General features: G+C 38.8%; 1 protein-coding gene and 1 long non-coding RNA gene across 4 annotated transcripts in view; one reads left to right on the top strand and one right to left on the bottom strand.

The window, feature by feature from the left end:
- Positions 1 to 12,522, top strand: part of RBBP8 (RB binding protein 8, endonuclease) — a 95,565-nt gene extending 83,043 nt beyond the window's left edge. For 2 of the 3 annotated variants that reach the window (XM_029227259.1, XM_029227268.1), the window contains exons 17-20: positions 4,144 to 4,213; positions 7,926 to 8,022; positions 10,755 to 10,908; positions 12,204 to 12,522. In XM_029227259.1, the coding sequence (XP_029083092.1) occupies positions 4,144 to 4,213; positions 7,926 to 8,022; positions 10,755 to 10,908; positions 12,204 to 12,301 (419 nt within the window). In that variant the 3' untranslated portion in view covers positions 12,302 to 12,522. The remainder of the gene's footprint in view (positions 1 to 4,143; positions 4,214 to 7,925; positions 8,023 to 10,754; positions 10,909 to 12,203) is intronic. The other variant, XM_029227276.1, reaches the window with a different exon arrangement.
- Positions 12,523 to 19,822: 7,300 nt separating this feature from the next.
- The window catches only part of LOC114894967, a 91,349-nt gene continuing 90,173 nt past the window's right edge, over positions 19,823 to 20,998 (bottom strand). The window contains exon 3 of the long non-coding RNA XR_003793363.1: positions 19,823 to 19,999. This is a non-coding gene — a long non-coding RNA (uncharacterized LOC114894967). The remainder of the gene's footprint in view (positions 20,000 to 20,998) is intronic.

Genomic DNA, 20,998 nt, shown 5'->3' with positions numbered 1-20,998 from the left:
CTAATTATGGTTTTTCCAGTATACTGAGTTTAGTAAATTAAGTCATCATGCTTATTAAACAGAGGCTTAATGAGGTATCTTAACCAAGTCTCATGCTTCTTGAATAATTTTTCCAGTTTTTTTTTTAAAGATAATTTCAGATTAATAGAAGAGTTACCAAAAATAGTTCAGAGGGTTCCTATGAACCTTTCACTCAGCTTATAAAAGTTTTGAGAAAATTCTTTGTTAAGTGATACCATAATTAAGTGAATTATTGTAATTGAGTGAAAAGAGGAAGTTTTGCAGAAAATTCAGACCCGTTTCCTGCTTGAATACTTTACCTTCCCAGATAAAATACTACATCTGCCTTCTTCAGATCTGTTTTATTAGAAGCAGTAATTTATAATGTAGGTTAGCAATCAAAAGAACAGTCTAAGTGAAACTCTTAAGTAGATAATCTGAATTGAAAATTAGTTAAAATTCTTGCTAAATATCTCATTTTCTTACTGTGAGTAAAACGGTCATAATTTTTAATTTAGTGCAAAGGCGGTTTTATAGTGGCTAAAATGAGTACAACTTCTGCTATGACAATAGTCAAAGCATTGAGTATAAATCTATCTTGATTATGTTTTCCTTGTGCTTTTAAAAGTGACAGCCCACAGGATGAGACCTTAACCAAAGATACATAACAGCATGCTTTTGTTTGCTCAGTCCATGGCAAAAACTTGATCAAGCAAATTTCGTGATAAAAATTCACAACTGTTGGGCTTCCCTGGTGGCGCAGTGGTTGGGAGTCCGCCTGCCGATGCAGGTGACACGGGTTTGTGCCCTGATCCGGGAAGATCCCACATGCTGCGGAGCAGTTGGGCCCATGAGCCATGGCCACTGAGCCTGCGCATCCGGAGCCTCTGTTCCGCAGCGGGAGAGGCCACAACAGTGAGAGGCCCGCGTACCGCAAAAAAAAAAAAAAAAAAATTCACAACTGTTCAATTCATTTTTCTCCCCAAGAATATGAATCCTGTTTGGTGGATCCAAAATCCTTTGCAAATTGGTTTCACTTAAAAAAAAAAAAAAAGATATTCTTTTATAAGGTATAATTTTTAATTTCTATCTTTTTTTTTTTTAAGTTGTTTTTCACAATGAACATCCCAGAATTTCTTCTTACTTAGCTTTTTTGGCAGTGCTGCACTGCTCTTCTGATCTCTGGCAACTTCTGTTTCCTAGAGTATCCCCAAGACACTGTTTTCTTCCTCACACTCATTTTCTCTCATGCTTTTATTAAATTACCTCTGAAAATAAAACTCCAAATCTGTATCTCTAGTTTGACTTCTGCAATGAATCCCAGCCCTGTATTTCTTAGTTATCCTACTTTTGCATCTCTTCAACAGCTTAAACTTAAGATATCTAAACCAAGTTCCATTTATTTCCTACCAAGTGACCTTTCAGACTTTTTTATTTTTCCCAGTCACTCAGGCATAGAATTTAGGACTTTCTGTCCATTTATTTCATTTTCTAGACCCCCATATCACAAAATTCTACCTAGTCTTCCCTCATAGGAAGGAGTAGATTTCGGGCAGGATATCAAAAGCTCAGTTCTGGACATGTTAGTACCTACTAGATATTCAAGGGGAGGTGTTTGTAGGCAGTTGACATGTGTCAAGTTTGGACAGGAAATCCAGAATAAAAAAAAATGATTTAGTGGGCAGGAGGTGAACAGCAAGCAGATGGAGCTGAAGGTCATGGCACTGAGTGAGAGCACCCAAGAATTGAATATAAATAGAAAAGATGAGTAGTTCAAGTTCTGACCTCTAGGGTATGGCAACTTTAAAAGGCCAGAGAAACAAAGAAGAAACCAGCAAAGGAAACTGAGAAGGAGGTGCAGCCTATGAAGTAGGAAGAACACGAGAGTAGGTGCTGTTCCGTAAGACAAGTGAAAAAGACGTTTCAGTATATTCATTACTCCCAGCCTCATCCTTTCTCTTCTGAACCCCAGACTTTATTCCAGTTACATACTGGACATCTTACAAGCACCTTAAAATTAATATATTCCAATTAGAAATCTTAATTTTTCTACCCATATTTGATCTTCCTCTGCCTTTCTGGGTTTCATTAAGCCTCAGTAACTATCCTCCCATTTGCTAAAGATGGAAATGTGGGAGTCGCATTTGACTTCTTTCACCTGACCTTCATGCCCAGTCTAATACCCTGGCAGCAGTATCTCCAAAATATATTTCATAACACTTCACTTCTCTCCATCTCTGTTGCCTCTACCTGGTCTCAGCCACTCTGATCTCTACCTATTCTATTCCAGGCCTCCTAACTGATCTTTTTATGTATCTCTTATCTCTAGCCCAGTCTCTACAGAGAATTAAGTGATTTAGTTTAAATTTAAGTTGGATTGTATTCTTGCTTAAAAATCCTTCAATGAAAAGAAGATATTTGAATGGCCAATAAGCACATGAAAAGAGGATCAACATTCTTGGACAGTCAGGGATGGCGATAACACTTCACACCCCCAGAAATGGTTAAAAAGATTGCTAACATCTAGCATTAGCAAGTGTGAAGAGCAGCTGGAACTCTCATGCATTGTTGGTGGAGTAGAAAATTGACTATACTTTGGAAAACAGTTCAGCAGGGGTTTTTTAACAGCTTTATTGAAGTTGTCAGTTTTTTGTAAGAGCTAAGCATATACCTGTGTTGTGACCCAGCAATTCCACTCCTAGGTATATACCCAAGAAAAATGAAAACATGTTCACGGAAAGATGTGTTCAAGAATGTTCATAGCAGTGCTATCTGTAATAGGTCAGAACTGGAAACAACCCAAATGTCCATCAGCAGGTGAACAAATTGTGGTATACTCATGATGGAATACTACTTCACAACGAAAAGGAGGGAACTACTAGACTCATCAACATGGATCAGTCTCCAAAACCTGTTGAGCTAGACAAATGCACAAGATGAAAAAGAATACGTACTATATAATCTCATTGATATGAAGCTCTAAAACAGACATAACTAAGCTATGGTGATAGAAATTAAATCAGTGATTGTTGGGGAGGGGAGAGACATAAGAGAACATTCTTTTGCATGAGAAACAATGGAATAGGAAACTTTCATGGGAATGTTCTCTGTCTCGATTTGGGTAGTAGCAGTTACACTGGAATATACATCTGTCAAAATTCATCATAGTATACTTAAAATCCGTGTATGTAAATTATGCCTCAATAAAGTAGATAATATTTAAAAGTCTTCAGTGGCTTCCCACTGCACTTGCAATAAAATTCGAACTCCTCTTGGCCTCCAAGTCCCATCATGATCTGGTACCTGCCCACTCCCCCCCCCCCCCCCCCACCCCAGCCTCATCTTCCCCAACACTTCCCTTTTTTGCTAAATCTCAACCACACTATCCTCCTCTTACTTCTTATAATGTGCCAGACTTTTTGCCATCGAGGACCTTTACCTAGAACACTCCCCATTCATACCTCTTCTCACGGCTGACTTCTCTGTATTCATCAGTTATTACCTTCCATGTTCAGGTAGCCTTAGCTGTCTGCTTGCTTAATGTCTGTTTCCCTCACTGCAGTGTAAACTCCATGAGGACGGGAGACCTGGTCTCTCCTCTTCTACATTTTATGTCCAGAACTTAGCACAATGCTCAGTAAATTTTGATTACTTGAACAGATGATAGCAGTTAGCTATCTGAGTCTAGACAACTCGGGATTCACGTCCATGAGCTCTAGTTCTTATTTTGTCACCAATATTTTGATAAAATTTTAAAATATTTTTATTTCCTAGTTATCAGCTACCTTAAAGACACATAAAAATCAACGGGACTAATAAGTGAACAGATTAAAAGCCATGTTGTTGTTTGGTGCCAGATGATAATGGGCATCTGAGTAGTTCTTTTGAAGTCTAAAATACTTTTATAGTTACGATTTTTATCTCTTTAGCAATTCTTAGGTGAGATAATCAGCACTCTCCTTATTATGCAGATGAAAAAGAAAGGAAGGAATTAGTTATAGAAAATTTAAACTAATTGCCTAGGGACCAGAGTATGAAACCCAATAAAAATAGAAGTTTTGGTATATGTCCTTTTTTCCCCAAAATGAATTATTTCTAAGTAAGTTCTACATTCAGTTTGTGGTATGATTGTTTTGTTTACAGCTCCTGGTGATAAACAAGATAAAGTCAAACAGAAAACATTTGTGGAGCCACATTTTAAAGATGATGAAAGGTAAGTTGGCCTTGGTTAATACCAGCAATGTGATTGGAAGTACCACAGAGCTATCTTTGTCAGAGGATCTCTGACCTATTAAAATTGCTACTTTGGTTAAAATAGAATCTATATCATTTACTTTATGACCATAACAAAAATGGAACTCAAGTATAAAAATGACAAATTTTTAAAATAAGGAAATTTTTTTACCACCACTACCCTGTTTTGGACAATGATGACAGTTATTTTCTCTGCTTCATTATAACGTATTTTTATTCTTATCCTATTTTATTGTGAACTTTATTTGAACTTGAGGAATTTATTGAATACCATAACTTGTATATAGTATAGCCTTTGGGTGGCAGGCCTTAGGCTGTGCTTCAGAATTATTTTATGAGAATTTTTAAATTTAAAAGAAAAATTTAAGCATCTTGATTTTAAATCATAATGCTGCTTTCTGCCTTTTATGCAAATATGCAAATTCTCTAACTTTCAGTCATGTACTATTAATCCTAGAAGTGAATTAAGGCATAGCAGTTTATTCAAAAAAACTTTTTATCCTTTTTTTTCTTTAAGTTATGATATTGGCAAGTTCAGTCACTCAATAAGTAAGGTTATTGTTTATACTTTGGTCAAGGATTTAGAAATCTGACAGGCCAAGATAAATTTCTACTGTTGCCTGTAAGACTCTAATAGATAAGAGCTGTCATTTTGTTGCTAAATGATTAATTCTTTCCCTTTATTCACCAGTTTTCCAAAGAAACAGTACCCTAGCATCTCAAATGTGACTAGAGAGTGTCTTAAGTATCATTATGAACTAATGGATTTAAATGTTTGATGCATTTCAATCCATTGTATTTATCACCCTTATGATACTCAGGTTGTCCCATCTTTGCCCAGCAGAAGCCTCTTTGAATGGACACTACTCTAGCTGTCTTTCATAGCTTCCTTGCTCTGGTATGAAAAGATGTTCTAGGCTCCTGCCATAGGCTGGAATCTGTCATTTCTCCAGGAGCCCTAGTTTAACAGTATTTAGGCCGTAGTCTGACTGCTGGGGTTGCTCATTGCTCCAGTTAGCCATTGTTTCTGGACCTTTTAGGTGGACAGAGTTAGAAGTAAAGTTTTTGTCATTTTGTTTTTTAAGATAAACTACATGTGTTCATACTGATAGCTTCAATTCAAGTTCAGGACTACAGGATTTCTCTGTAACCTCCTCTGTTACATCTGTATCTAGTTCCCCGCTGACTGAAAATCCCACTTCTCAGTGCCACTAACATCATTCTTCATTTAACTTGATTCCACAGAACAGTCTCAGAATAATTCAAACTATCACGAATAACATGATTTATGAAAATGGTTTAAGAATTTTTTGAGTCTTTTTGTCCTTACGCTGTATCCCATCAGAAAGGTACAGTCAAATCACTGTGTTTTCAGGTCACTTAGGATAATTATTTTCACTGTAGTTGTGCCACCAACCCAGTATCCATGTTTGTGTTATTTTGCTTTTGATTTTTTAGAAATTGTTTCTTTTTATCTTTAATTCTTTCTTTAAAATTAAGGAAATTATGTATATGATACTAGAGGCTGTAAAACAGGGTATATTCAGAAGTCTGCTATTCTGAAGTCCCCTTCATTTTGATAGCTTCCTATTCCTACACACATAACCATTTGTTAAAAATTTATGGTTTTCCATCCGTTTTAAAAAGTAAAAGCAAATTTCTATCTGTATATCTTGAAATTGATGTAGATGTAGATAATTGTACTCTCTCTTCTATACAAATGGTAGAATGCTATATATGCTTTTCTCTACTTTGCTTTTTTCATTTAAATATATGTCCTGGAAATCACTCATAGTAGTATATAGTGATATTCCTCATTTCTTTTTTTAATTTCATGGTATTTTGTTGTTTGTACCATAGCTTATTACCTAGCAATGAGCATTTGGGTTGTCTACAGTTATGCTAGCATGCATAATGCTACAGTGAATAGCCTTGTGCATTCTCTTTTTAAATTTTTGCCTGTGCATCTTTGGAATAGATTCCTAGAAGTAAGATTGCAGAGTAAGAACTATCATTTCAGATGTTTCTAATACAGGTTCACTAACTTTTTTTTTTTTTTTTTTTTTTCTATTTTTGGCTGTGTCGGATCTTCATTGTGGCCTACAGGCTTCTCTCTAGTTGTGGCGCACGGGCTCCAGAGTGTTTGGGCTCTAGATGAGACGTGCGGGCTCATTAGTTTTGGCACGGAGGCTTAGTTGCCCCGCGGTATGTGGGATCTTAGTTCCCCGACCAAGGATCGAATCTGTGTCCCCCACATTGGAAGGTGGATTCTTAACCATTGGACCACCAGGGAAGTCCCATAGGTTCAGTAACTTTTAAAAAAATACATGAGTAGTTTTATTTATTCTAAAACCATTAGATAGCTGGAGATGCAGCACGTGGGTAAAGATGTAGGGATAGTGCAAGAAGCTTAGTAACCTTTTAGGTGATGCTTGATGTCTACTGCAACTGCCAGTCTACTAGTGGATTCCCTGCTGCGTTGTAGTACGCTACAGACACAGAACAGGTTCAGAGGAAAGGATACGGCTAAATTATATTCTGTGTAAGCCTAAGGCCGTAAACTATTTGAAAGAAAGTATAGTCATGGCAATATTTTTTTATCTGTTGTTTCTTGGTCTTTTTTAATTTACTGGTTGCTCCAGAGAGTTGTTGGATTTAAGCACAAAAAGGACCTATATAACCTGATACGTTTTGAAATAGAGCATTTAAAGCTTTTTTTTGAAGAACAGTACTTGCCAACTATCAAAATACCTCAAAGGAGCAGATGTGTTACCAACAGGTCATTTTAAAAGTCAGTTTTTGTGAGTCAGACTGTTTAAGTTCACTGGTGATGTTTCTATTATAAACAAATGTATATGGTGTTACATAAGTCTTCATTTACTTGTAAATTTGGAGTTTTCTATATTGGGCTTTTTAAAGTAGGATGCAGGTATATTAATAAAGAAATGTTCCATGCTTCCTGATTGCTTTTTCTTACCAAAGAACTATATACCTCATCAATCAATACCTCAGTGGCTTTGACCCTTCCTAGGTTTCCAGTGGTTCACAATAGAATCTTTGTTTTTAAGGACAAGCACAAATGCTAATTGTGCCTAATATTTTGAAGAATTTAAGGTAGACGGAAGTAACAAAAGAAATTGTTGGAGAGAATAGTAAATGACATGCAAACAAATGAATTTGTTCTTTAGGGAGGAGTAGGTTAGCCCTGATTTATGGGTTTTTAGTACTAGAAACCGAGTTAACAGGCAGTATTCTCTCAGTTATGTTACAGAATAGCAATTCCTGAGTTTAATAATACAGCATTATGCTGTATTAATACAGCATTCCTTTATGATTAGGTTATTTTATATTTTACCTGAATTATTTTCAGCCAGCCAGAGGCAAAAATAGGAATAGTTATCTTTTTCAGTTAGAGAAAAATATCTATAAAAATACCTGATATGTAAAATACTATGTAAAATACTATGTAATATGTAAAATACTTAATATTTCAGTGGAGAGTGAATGAAGACATGCTTGGGTTTTCTTTTTAACATTCTGAGGAAGCATTTCAAATAAAATGAATGAATGTTTTGGGATTATTTCTCCTCTGGATGCTCACCTTTGCTAATTTAAAACCTAAACCAAAGCTCTCTATAGTAACAGATAAATTTAATTCATTTTCCCCCCAGAGAGACTAGCTTACAAAATTTTCCTCATATTGAGGTGGTCCGGAAAAAAGAAGAAAGAAGAAAATTGCTTGGACACACATGTAAGGAATGTGAAATTGTAAGTACTAATGTAAATACTGTCATTTGGGTTTTTTTAAAGATGGCTTTATATACATGATTTTAAAATCACATATACAAACCGTATTTGTATCTAGAAACAAGTTTGAGCCAGGAATAACAGAATGAATACATAGACTATACATACTGGCTGGGACCTGAGAGATATAGATGAAAACAAAAGCCCTCAATTTCTCTTAGATTCTCTAAGTGAATCTGGAGCCTAAGCAGTAGTTCTTATTTCCAGCTTAAGACATTTGTGCCATTTGTCTTTTCTGTATTTATTTGTACATCTTTTAATTTTTTTACCTTGGGTTATGTTACAGCAGAGGCTCTAATACATATACTATTTGGGCGAAATTTTGACATTTTAGTTGGAAACTTAGCTATTTTATTTTTTACTTAAACACCAGCACTCTCAGGAAATGAGATGTACTCATAATTGTTTTTTCTAAATAACTGGTACAACCATAAGCTCTTCTTCCCCAAACATTTTCCTTTCTAAACAAAATGTGATGAATAGGCTCTACTTCATCCTTAAAACACAATTGTATTTTCCTTTTATACATTGGGTGTCTTGGACTAGATAACATATCTTGAAGTAGATTGTACTAATTGTCCTCTTAATAAATAGTGCTAGGCAGGTTCTATGTCTTTTTGAAACTTACTGTTTTTATTTCTTCCCTTGCTATCCTTTAGCTGTTGGATCCCTGCTTCCAGCAATTTACTTCCCCTTTTAAATTTTCTTCTTAAAAACTATGGCTAGAGAATTTGATAACCAAGCACATTAAAGTTATGTATGAATAGGTTACAGTGCAGGTAAGCATTTGGTGAGAAAAATGCTGTCATATACTAACAGTGGGAGTGTAAATTGAGATCACTATTTTGGAAAGCAGTTTGGCGATACAAGCAAAACCTCCTCCTGTATCATGAGTTTTCATAACACGAATGTATCATGATTTCTTAATTAAGGAATATGGTCTATACTAAATAAACCTCCAGTTTTTAATTCTAAGTGGAACTATTACTACCAGTGAGAAAAAAGCTCTTTTGCTGGAAACACTGTTAATTTGCTGTCCTTCTCTCAGGAGTCATTTTTTGTGCTGTTATCCAGTCTCTGAAAACACTGTTTCATGCATTTTATTACATTTTTTCAGTTTTTTAAGGTAGAGAGTAATTCTGTTCCCTTTTACTCCCTCATGACCAGGAGTGAAAGTGCCAGTCCCATGTATTTAAAAATTGTCTATATGCTTACAATTACAGTTCCTAAATTTTTCCCATCGCCTGTTCCACATGTGGAATATGCTACATGTGGCTATTAGTCACCTCAAATTTCACGTGTCCTAAAGCAAACACAGTTTCTATCTCCAATTGTCAAACCTTACCTCTGAGCCTCTTATATGTCCATTCTTCTCTAGTTTAAACCGGAGATCTTGCAGTTACCTACTTTTTTCTTTCATATCTCAGTAATGGATCTATCAGCAAATCCTACTGATTGTACTTTGAACACAGCAATGAATGGTCTTTTTTCCAAATGATGTTTTTAGAATAAAAGTTAAATCATGTCACTTTTCTGCCCCAAATCCTTAGTTGTCTTCCTCTCTAAGAAATGGTATCAAAACCCTTATCAAGGACAGCAGACTCCCACCCCACCTCCTCTCTGACTTTATCTTCTAACACTCTTCTGCTTGCTTGCTGCGTTAACAGCTACACTAGCCTACTGTTGTTTTCAAATATGTTGTAATTTGGTGGCAGTGTTTCTCTAACACTGACTGATAACCATGATTCTCTAAGGGCAGTTCCCAGGCTAAGGTAACAAAGGCTTATATTCATGGCAATGAGAATGAAGGAAAAGATACCCTCCCCCAAAAAAGTTTCAGAGATACTCTAAAACCTTTAATTAATCTATGTAAAAGAAAAATATATTAGAAACCTTTACTTCAAAAAAATTCTAATCCTAAGTCTGCCACTTTTAATAGGTGATATCTTTGGTGAATTATCACTTTGATTTTCAGTTCCTCAAGTGTAAAATGGAATTAGCTGGATTATGTGATCCTATCATCTGTGTTCTATTAAACTTTACACTACTACTTTATTTTCTTTAGATCTAGAGCTTGAAGACCGGTATAGTTTTCACATAAAAGTTTTATCTTTCTTTGCATGAAGTTCAGGTTCTTTATGATCACACTTGCAAAAAGTAATATGCCTTTGATCCTAATTGAAAGATCTAGTTTAAAAGGGGAGGTCGTGAAGCGTACAACATTCAAAGCTAAATTTTTATTTTAAAAAATTGTAGTGAAAGGAAAGTTACTTCAAAACACACGTTATAGTCAAATAACAATTGAGAAATGTGCTATTCAGAGTGCAGGCCTTGGCCTTCTTGTTACTGGGCTGAGAAAGATGAAGAGTTTGCACCAGTATATAAATCAGCTGTACCGCTAAGGACGCTGTAAAGTTCAGCTGGCATTTTTTTTTACTTGTAAGACTTTGCTGATGCAGGAAGCAGTATGTTTTTTTACATTGTGATACAGGCTCCTTTTCTTTATGGAGCAAACATTTCACAGACCAGCACTAATTATTATTAGTAATTTATATAGTAATTTACTTAGAGATAGTATTACTATCAGTGAGAATTCAGTTTCCTTAGCATCCTGAATAAGTCTTCTTAGCTTCTACTTTATAACCAGTAAGCACAACAGTCCATTTATTATTCCTAAGTGGAAAACTCACCAGTTTTATTATCAGTATTATGCAGATTTTCCAGCAGAAGAAAGAGAAAAGAAGTTGGCTTCCTGCTCAAGACACCGATTTCGCTATATTCCACCCAACACACCAGAGAATTTCTGGGAAGTTGGTTTTCCTTCCACTCAGACTTGTATGGAAAGAGGTGAGAATACAGATTGTAACATTTTGGAACTTTTTCTTTTTTAAATACTGTGTATACCCGAGTCTAAACACTAAACTTTTTCTCCATGATTCTCTACCTTCTGCTGTAAGTTGGGTGCCAGTTTTGTGACATAAATACAATTTTGTAAAGATAAAGGCTTAACTTTCAACTTTTCAAACAACTTCATTGGAATCATAGATTGTTTATAAGCACTTTAATGGAGTTGTGTATGCATTATCCTCCTTTATCATTCAAATTTCAGAAAGTAATTTGTTTTATACAGTCATCAAAATGACTTCTCATAACTTTACATAAGTTGCCAGCAAAGTTATATTGTTGAAAAGCATCTTTTTTTTTTTAAAGAGACTACCCTGAATTTTAGATGTTAAAACCTCACTATTCAGAATGCTAACTATTTATAAAACATATTTGAGTAAAAAGGACTTTTGTTTGTTTGGGAGACTGTTGACATGTAACTAGCCCCTTCAGATACAGCACTTACATTTAATGTAATTTGAGAACGTATGCAGCTTTAAAAGCTCCAGATATTTAGAGAAAAGTTTTTCTAAAAGATGCAAAGTCTCTTACAGCTATTACCATACTTCCACTTTCCCCATTAACAAGTCCTCTTTGACGTGATGTCTCTGCTTGGTCATCAAATAGAATTAGACAGTCTGGATAGAGCCTGTGCTTGTACCCCTAATATGGCCTAGGGGTATGGCAGAGCAGAATCCTCCCCTGAAAACTACGTGAAAGGAGACACCTTAGGAGAATCGAATAGTCTGAAGAATATAGGGACATGTCATCTCAACAAGTAGCTACTGAAAAAAGTCTTTTTGATAAGCACCTGGAATTTATCATAATAGTAAAAAGTTCATGTTTACCATTTGCAACCAACGGGAGGCAGAATAGGAAAGTGCTTAAGTGCTCTGGTTCTGGAGTTAGATCTTGGGCAGGGCGCCAGCTTTCCTGCTTCCTAGCTCTGGGAACTTGAGCGAGTTATCAAACTTCCCTGGGTCTCCGTTAGCTCAGCTGTGAAATAGGCGTAGTGGAAGCTGCTGCAGAGGAGTGAGAGTGTTATCCTAGATAATGTATACAGCACATCTGATAAATGTTTGCTATTGTTTTCGGTATAAATGAGAAAATTGATGCTAGGTAGTGAAATCATTAATCAACACAACCAGTTAACAGAAAAATCATGTGAACTTAAAAGGCATTAAATGAGACAGACGTTTACTGGATATATGCTGAAATACGTTGCGGATAGTCTCCTAAATTTGTGATTTATTTTTAAGGTTACATTAAAGAAGATCTTGATCCTTGTCCTCGTCCAAAAAGACGGCAGCCTTACAATGCAATATTTTCTCCAAAAGGCAAAGAGCAGAAGACATAAATGTTGAAGCAAGAACAGGAGAGACGACAATATTCTTTTTATTTATAGTTAAAGTTGGTATTAAACATTGATTTTTTTTGATCTTCTGAAAACTGGTTTATAAATCATTTTTCTATTGAAAATGTTTTGAAATAGCATTTACCCATCACACAGATGACTATTTAAAAATGGATAAGTTTATGTCGTATTTTCTTGCTTTTGCACCTTTAAAATAATAAGGTGCTTTTATTTTGCACTCTAAGTTAAAAGTTGTTTATTACTTTATTTGGTAATACCTAATTACAGTGTTGAAAATATGGTAGTTGTAGTCTGATTTGTTGCCTTCCGGGTCTTTTATTCCATCTTCCCTTGGTATTCACATTCAGCAGTGACTTCGTGTTAACATAGATTTTTATTCTCTTAATCAAGTTGCTCTTACGTAGGTCATTCCAATGTCTGGCATTCATGTCTTTTAAAAAGCTAAATTTTAACAATCCTTTTAACTTTCCAGCTTCTTTCTTTCATTGACTTGAAATGAACTACTCGGTAGTGAATGCCTTTCAAGGTGACTACAAATATCTTTTCCTTTGCCACGTACTATAAATTAACATCCTCTGATCATACTATTCCAGCTCTTCACATGTTTTCTTTTCATACTTGTTCTTCCTAGTGCAGTTTTCAAACAATTTGAGTTCGTCTCCACCCACATGTTCAAATTCAGTTAGTTGTATTTCTCTGGATTGACTAATGTTATGAACTTCCAATTTGTGAACAAAAATAGATTTCTCTACTTAGCAACTTTCTACTCCTCTGGAACCTAGTGTCTGAGTCATCAAGATGACTGACCATATCTGTGTCACCTTTCCTAGTGGCATTTTGCTTATCAGTGTCTTGTGTATTCCTTTAATCCAGATCTTGACAGTATTACATAAGCAGGAGTACATGACACACTGAATGGAATGCCTCACCAAAATCTAAATAACCTTATAGATATAACCTTTACTTCTCAGAGTTTTTAAAAATCTCTTTAGTCTCATCTTCCTCATTGATCAAGGTTTTCCTGAATAAATGACATCAGTTTTATGTTTTCACAGAAGGGATTGGAAAAGAAATCACTTACACTTAGTATCTACATTTATGTTAGACCCTCTTTGTACATTGTTTGGCTCTGAATGTGATTCTCAATTTTTTTTTTTTTTTTGCGGTACGCGGGCCTCTCACTGTTGTGGCCTCTCCCATTGCGGAGCACAGGCTCCGGACGCGCAGGCTCAGCGGGCCCATGGGCCCAGCCGCTCTGCGGCATGTGGGATCCTCCCGGACCAGGGCACGAACCTGTGTCCCCTGCATCGGCAGGCGGACTCTCAACCACTGCGCCACCAGGGAAGCCCCTCAATTTTTTTTTTAATGGACCTATCATAGCTTCTATTCAGCACTTTTCTTCCCTTCCCAAATTGTTTATCCTATGTTTGATTTTTGTTCTCTGCTGGCAGTCAGCTAATCTTCCCCAAATAATAGCCATTCATTGGTCACTTAGTATATGCCAGAAACTGTGTTACACTCTTCACATAGATTTTTCTCTTTTAATCTTCAAATAATCTTGGGAATTTATGTATCAGCTTAACACTAAGCTACAAAAAAATAGATCCAGAAAAGATTAAACAACAAATGACTAGTTTTCTTTTTCTCACATTAGAATGTCTGGAGATGGGCAGTCCAAAGCTGGTCTATGCCCTCATAAACCCAGATTTCTTCTAGCTTTCTGCTTTCATATTTTGTATGTGGCCTTCATCCTTGTGACTATTAAATAGTTATGCCACCTCTGGAATCATGTCCATGTTCTAGCCAGGTAGAAGGGAAAAGAAAAAGGCACATGTCATTTGTTTTTGTCCTTCTTTAAAAAGTTTTCCAGAAGGCCCCTCCCAGTAACTTTCCCTGTGTCTCAATGGCCAGAATAGCCACTGAGAGACACCTGGATTGGAACAGGGCGCCACAGGATGTGCAGTTAGAGCTGTATATCGCCAGTGATCTGTTTTTTTTAAAAAAAGGTAGCCTAGGGTTTCCCTGGTGGCGCAGTGGTTGAGGGTCCGCCTGCCGATGCAGGGGACACGGGTTCGTGCCCCGGTCCTAGAAGATCCCACATGCCGCGGAGCGGCTGGGCCCGTGAGCCATGGCCGCTGAGCCTGCGCGTCCGGAGCCTGTGCTCCGCAATGGGAGAGGCCCCAACAGTGAGAGGCCCGTGTACCACAAAAAAAAAAAAAAAAAGGTAGCCTAAGCAGAGACAAGAGATTGTCTACCTGATAGTGGCTTGACAGAAATCCAACCCTTTAGCCAGCATTTTTCATTTTTCCTCAGTAACCCTGTGAGGTTGGGTAAACTGAGGTCTCTTCATCTGCTGCTGACCAGCTCTACCTTTAAATGAAGTAATAGACACTTTTTAAAAACACTTGAGTTAGACAGATGCATTTAAACACAGAACTGCAGTTTGTGATTTAAGAAGATATATGAAAGGGCTTCTTCATTTGTAAAGCATTATATATGTTAGACAGTATTTTCATGCACATATGCATCAATCACTGTATGTAGTTATATATAGTTTCAGGTTGCCTGTGAGCTTTCTAAAGTTGAAGACCTGTGGTTTAAACTTTGAAAGCATGCAGAACCTCGTCAGCACTTCACATTGGATTAACACCTTTCCTGCCTTTGGCAGACAGGCATCCCGATTAAATCATTTGAAACGTAAGGTTGTCAGAGGCAACAGTTTGAATGAGTTAATCATAGGTATCCAAATGTATATAGAAGATACAACATGCTACCTTGAGAAAAGAACAAGTGAAGCAGAAGAATATTCTTAACACCTCTCACGTAGTGAAAAATTTCCCAAAGTTCAACTGGAAAGGCAGCTTAACATATTAGTAACTCAATTTAAAATTGCATCTAGCATATGTATTTAAAAACTTACAGAGAACATTCTTAGGCCCTCTAAAACAAATAACTCTGAAAAGATTCTTGCCCAGATCGTCTTTAATTTATAATCTAGTTGTCAAAAAGGAATAGTGTTACATAAACCAAATAACACTAGTACATTTACTTAAACCTTTATCAAGCACTTTTATCTTTGCCAGGTATAATACAAGTATCAGAATCAGGCCAATTTTGACAAGTTTATTCCAAAGGGGCAAGCTTTTAAAGAACCTAAGAATCTTATTCACTTGTTCCTGGCATCTTAACAAGCATGAGTTTAATTTTGAAAACTGCCACTTCAGAGATAAGCATTTAAAATATCTCAGGTTTTACCACTGTCTATTCTCAGCAAGGCTAGCAGTTGAAGAGACATCTCAAAATCTTTCTCTTTGCTGAGCTGATGTTGTTAGAATGGTTCCTTGGAAAACTGAAGTGTCCTTACACTTGAATCCTTTAGTGTGCATTTAAGGAAGTAGTGAAGCAGTTGTCTACTGTCAAACCAGCAGAGGCCACAAGAGAGCTATTTTGAGAATAATCAGTGGAAACTAGGGGCTGAATAGGACTATCATAAAAGAAAATTTGTAGGATAAGTAGGATATAAGTTGGAAACCTACAGTCATGAGAGCTCACTCAGCAAAAACAAGCTTTCAACATAGCTATTGTTGGAATAAAACAAATGGCAGCGGCCATAATTCATGGTCCTGAGAAAAAAGATAAGAAACATGGACTTTTATACTGGGCATTTAGGGATACAAAGAGATATGTGAAATCTATTACCCAGTGGGAGACCAGACATAAACACACAAAGATGCCTAAGAGGTCAAAAAAGCTTGGACTGAGTGCCAAAGAAATACTAACGATAATTAGCTCTTGAACTGTGCCTCTGGATGAGTTATCCTACACAAGGGACAACACAGTCTAAGTTGGAAATGAACCTGAATGTGAAAATGCTAAAACACTAAGTCAGAAGGAGTGCTAGACATCATTTGGTTCCGGCCCCTCCCTTCGTAATGAGGAAACAAGCCAAAAGAGAGTTAGTGACTTGCCAAGGTCCAACAGGCTGGAACTAGACTGTAGTCTGAGACCTCAGTCTGGTGCTCTTTCCCCTTCCTAGGTGCCAGGAAGCATACTTCCTACAGGTGTATTGGGTTGGCCAAGAACGTTCGTTCATAAGCTGCTATGGAAAAAACCCGAACAAACTTTTTGGCCAACCCAATATTACAGCTGGAGAGTAGGGCTATGCGGTATTAGTAAGAGAGACAATAAACTTGTGTTTTGGGGGCAAGACTGAAGGGTTTGGACTTGAGTCTGTAGGCTTGTGGTTTTCAAACCATTAGTAGAAGATCCCTTTATTCAAATTAAATCTGTCTACAGAGAACCTCGATATCTTAAATGCACACATTTATGTTAAAAATTTAAACTTGTCACCATATAAATCGAATCAGTAAGGCTAGACAAATTCAAAATTCTGAGATGAGTTACAGGTGGTAGGTTACATCAGCCTCAGCATCCATGATGATATATTAGTCAAATGCTTGCTGTGCCCCCAATTCAATTAGAATATCTGGAGGTAAGGGCTCAGTATTGCTGTTGTTTTTAAAAGCTCCTTAGACGATTGTAGTGTGCAGCCACATCTGAGAACCACTGCCCTAAGTCATTGTTACAGGCTAGTTCGATGGTATTTGAACTTTAGTGTGCATCAGAATCACCTGGAAGACTTATTAAATCAGATTGCTGGACCCCAAAGTGAGAAGGGGCCCCAAATCTACTTTTTCACATGTGATACTAATGCTGCTAGTACAGTAACCACAAGTACTTAATCATAAAAGTCACCTGGATGCTTGATAGAGATTCTTGGGCTCCTTCTGTGGGAATTTTGATTCAGGTGTAACTTGAGCTTTTTTTTTTTTTTTTTAAGTTCTCAGATTATTAGTATGAGTCAAATCTAAGAAATACTGCTTAAGACAACAGGGAAAACTAAATAGCTACATGATAAGCTTTCAAACATCCCGACTGAAAATATTGAGTTGGGTAGTAACGTATTAATTTATATATAATCATCAGGCAGCAATATATAATATGTAAAATGCGGGGTTTTTTTGGGGGGGGTGGGCAGGGGGTAGTCAAGCATAGAATCAGGTGTGCAATAAAGAAATGTAGTAATATTCCAAGCATGAAGAACATTTGAGCCAAGAAGGTGGCAGTAGGAATCGGAAAGAAATTTAAGCAATTGAATGATTGTTACCAGAACTGGGGCGGCTGAGGGAGGATCCAAAGATGAAGACGACAGTTTCTCCTCAGTGAGCTGATAACCAATTCAGTGGTAACAAGGGACATAATGATCAATTGGATGGGGTCTCTCACTGGAAATGGGAAGAGACCCTTGTTTTACACATCATTTATAACTGTACAGCTATTAAATAGGAACACATTCATCTCTAATTCTGAAGTGAACTTTCACACGTTAAAGAATACAGCAAGTTACATAGTGGACATTTGCTCAGCAAACCAGTTTATGAAATCATAGGCCAGATTATAGGGCAGTAACGATTGGCCTCCAGTACTCCCTCTAAAGCATTTCCCTCATGTATGTTACTCTCCACTCATGCAGGGAGGCCCACTATCCAGTTGAAGATGTGTCCAGGAGGTTTTCGTTTGTACTGATCCTTCTGTTTATTCACTCAGATAATCATTCATGCTGACTCTGGACCCTTTCAGTGTTCTTTAACATTTCCAAAGGTTGGCAGGAACGAATAAGATGAAACTCAGACCAACCTTAGACCATTTGGGGCTGCACCCCGCAGGCCTGCAAGCCTTGTAGTTGCCCAGCCTCGAGACTGAAAAAAAGAGCCCCAAGGCAGGGACAGAGACAATGATTTATTGGATAGGGGATCCTACCCGTCCGAAACAAGGGGTCACCCTACCATGTAGGACAGACAACAGGCAGGCCATAGCAACAATCTTTGCTAGTCAGGGGAGAAGGAGGCTAGCATTTATAGGGGGAATTGACCTCCGATTGGCTCATCGGTTACCAGGGAAACTAGCAGCTGGGGCAGGTCCCTCCCAGCCCCTCAGGTTAACAACCATCTCCAGGGCAGATGTTTCCCTTTAATAAATTAGCAGCTGGAGCCGTTCTGGCCTAAAGACTAGAACAATCACTAGCTGGGGCAGAGGCCAAGCACGTTCGTGTGAGCAGAGTGTAGGTGAAGCAGGGACTGGTCGAGCAGGGGATGTACAAAGAGCAAAAGAACAGCCACCTTGAGTGGCCTGGCCGTACACTCCCCCCCGCATACCCTGCATGACCCTTACAATCTTGGTTCACCCCCCTTCCGAGATATCCCTGGGGTCAGGTACGTAGTGGTGCCCTGCAACCAAATACCGCAAATGCAATACAGACAACAGAAGCTAAAGAGCATCAGGAGTGCAAGAGGTGGGCAAACTTTAGAGCCAGGCAGCTCATCAGGTCAAATTTTCATGGAATTCCAGAGGACAACAACAGCATCTCGCTGTAGTTCCAGCAATCAAACTCATTTCGCAGTGAGGCCCCCAGTGTTGCCCAGTCCACAAACAGATTCCCTCCATTCAGACTAGGGACAAAATGTAAGATGTTTTAACAGGCACCATACAGGAAAGGTCATGACCATTAAGCAAACGACAAGCAGTAACAGCATTCTGAGGTAACATTTCCTCTGCCGCCACGTCCTGGCCTGCAGTAGTACACCGCTTGTCCACCCTCAGTCCTCAGAGCCGGTGCCGAACGCTGGAGAGGTGGTATAACAACTGACCACAGGCTAATATAATGGTGCCTTTCTCCAGTAGGGGGCCTGGATTGTTTCAGCAGTCTCAGGTGGGGCTGGGTAGAAGACAGGTGAAATCTCTTAAGTCCCTTTCGAATCCTATTCCTCATGGGGCAGGAAAAGCAAACCACCGGGGACTTACCTGCCAGTCCCAGGGCCATTTTATAACGTGTTCCTGGGGACAGACCCTGTGGCAAGGGCAAAAGTAAGTTACTGTCCTGACCAATAGCTGGCAATGGTCCTTCAGTGGCCAACAGGTGAACTTGGCTTGTGTTGACTAGTTGCTTCTGGGTTATCATGGTGTAGGCACTGGGACAATTGCTCCTGGGATGTGTCACACGTTGAGAGAGCCAGTTTTCCATCTCAGTTGTTAAGTAGTCCGGTCATAGCCCAGCAGCAGTGGGGTAATAAGGAAACGCCAGTGTACATCATTCTTAATCGGCTCATTCCTGAACTTCATGGCCAGTAAAGTGAGTTCCTTGGTCACTATCGATGTCCATGGTGGGGTCCCATATGTCGTACACAGCTGTTTTAGACCCCAGATAGTGGGTTTTTGTGTGTTGCTCAATGACTCAGGTAGGCCTTTTGTAATGCCCTCCACCTGCTGTAACGCATTGTCAGCACAGAGCTGTTGTTCCATCACACGGTATCGTTGCTCTGCCCCCTTCCACAGCTGGGACCAGAAGCCCAAGAGTACCCTTTCATTATTTTGCCGCTGCCTCAGGCCCCCACCAAACCCTTCTGAGTAACCAGCCACATTCAATTCACAAGCCTGTCCCTGAGTTAACATCCCTAAAGCTGGTGTCTGTAATTGTTTAGGAGTGGTGGGTCAGGGGTATGCTTGTCTTACCTGACCAGATAACACCCAATTATTTGATAGCGAATCCAGGTGCTTGCATTCTGTCTGTATTCACCAGCCATCACCCTGCAGTCAGATGAGCCACGAGCACGGGGCTGCTACCTTTAAAATGAAAAGAGACTCAGGTTAACAGGATATCAATATAACGGAAGAGAAAGACATCTCTCATGGTAGTCAGTTACCACAGGGCCCCAAATGCTGGTGGACAGCCACCTTGGGATTTCCCCAGCAATGTTCCACCCCTCGTCCTTATTTCCCCACATCTCAGGGCTCACGGGAGTTTCCTCAGCCTCTTGGCTGGCTCACCAATTGTTGAGCTGCAAGCCTTATAGTTGCCCAGTCTCGAGACTGAAGAAAGAGCCCGAAGACAGAGACACCAGTGAATTATTGGATAAGGGGATCTTACACGTCCAAAACAAAGGGTCCTGAAGCGACACTCCACCCCACCAGATGAGCACGCAGGCCATAACAACAACCCCTCTACCTGGGGCGGAAGAGGCTACCATTTATAGGGGGAATTGACCTGTGATTGGCTCATCGGTTACCAGGGAAACTAGCAGTTGGGGCAGGTCCCGCCCAGGCCCTCAGGTTAACAACCATCACAAGGGCAGATGTTTCCCTTTAATAAACTAGCAGGTGGACCATCTGGCCTAAGGACTAGAACAGTCGCTAGCTGGGGCAGAGAGCAAGCACGTTCGTGTGAGCAGAATGTAGGTGAAGCAGGGACTGGTCGAGCAGGGGATGTACAAAGAGCAAAAGAACAGCCACCTTGAGTGGCCTGGCCATACAGACTGTCGATCTATTTCAATAAGATATTTGGGAGGAAAAAAGTGGCCTCAAAATAAAGGTGATATGGATTTCTAGTGATCCTAACACACCTCAGTCAGTAATTCTTGCAAAAAGAGAGAGGAGGGCAAGCTAGGGAAAGCCTCTAAATTAGAGAAGGGTATTCAGGTTTCCAGGTGGGAGAGATTAACGATCCTCTCTAAATGCCCTAGAGAGCTGCTGAAGCACCAATGGCTGGAGACACTAAGGTTAGAGAGAGAGAGGGAGAGAGAGGGAGAGAGGGAGAGAGGGAGGGAGGGAGAGGGAGAGAGGGAG

Source organism: Monodon monoceros, unplaced genomic scaffold (genome assembly GCF_005190385.1).
Source record: "Monodon monoceros isolate NGI ecotype Baffin Bay Population unplaced genomic scaffold, NGI_Narwhal_1 Super_Scaffold_1, whole genome shotgun sequence".
Taxonomy (NCBI): Eukaryota; Metazoa; Chordata; class Mammalia; order Artiodactyla; family Monodontidae; genus Monodon; species Monodon monoceros.
The sequence above is the reverse complement of the archived record's forward strand: the minus strand, read 5'-3'. Positions and strand labels throughout refer to the sequence as shown.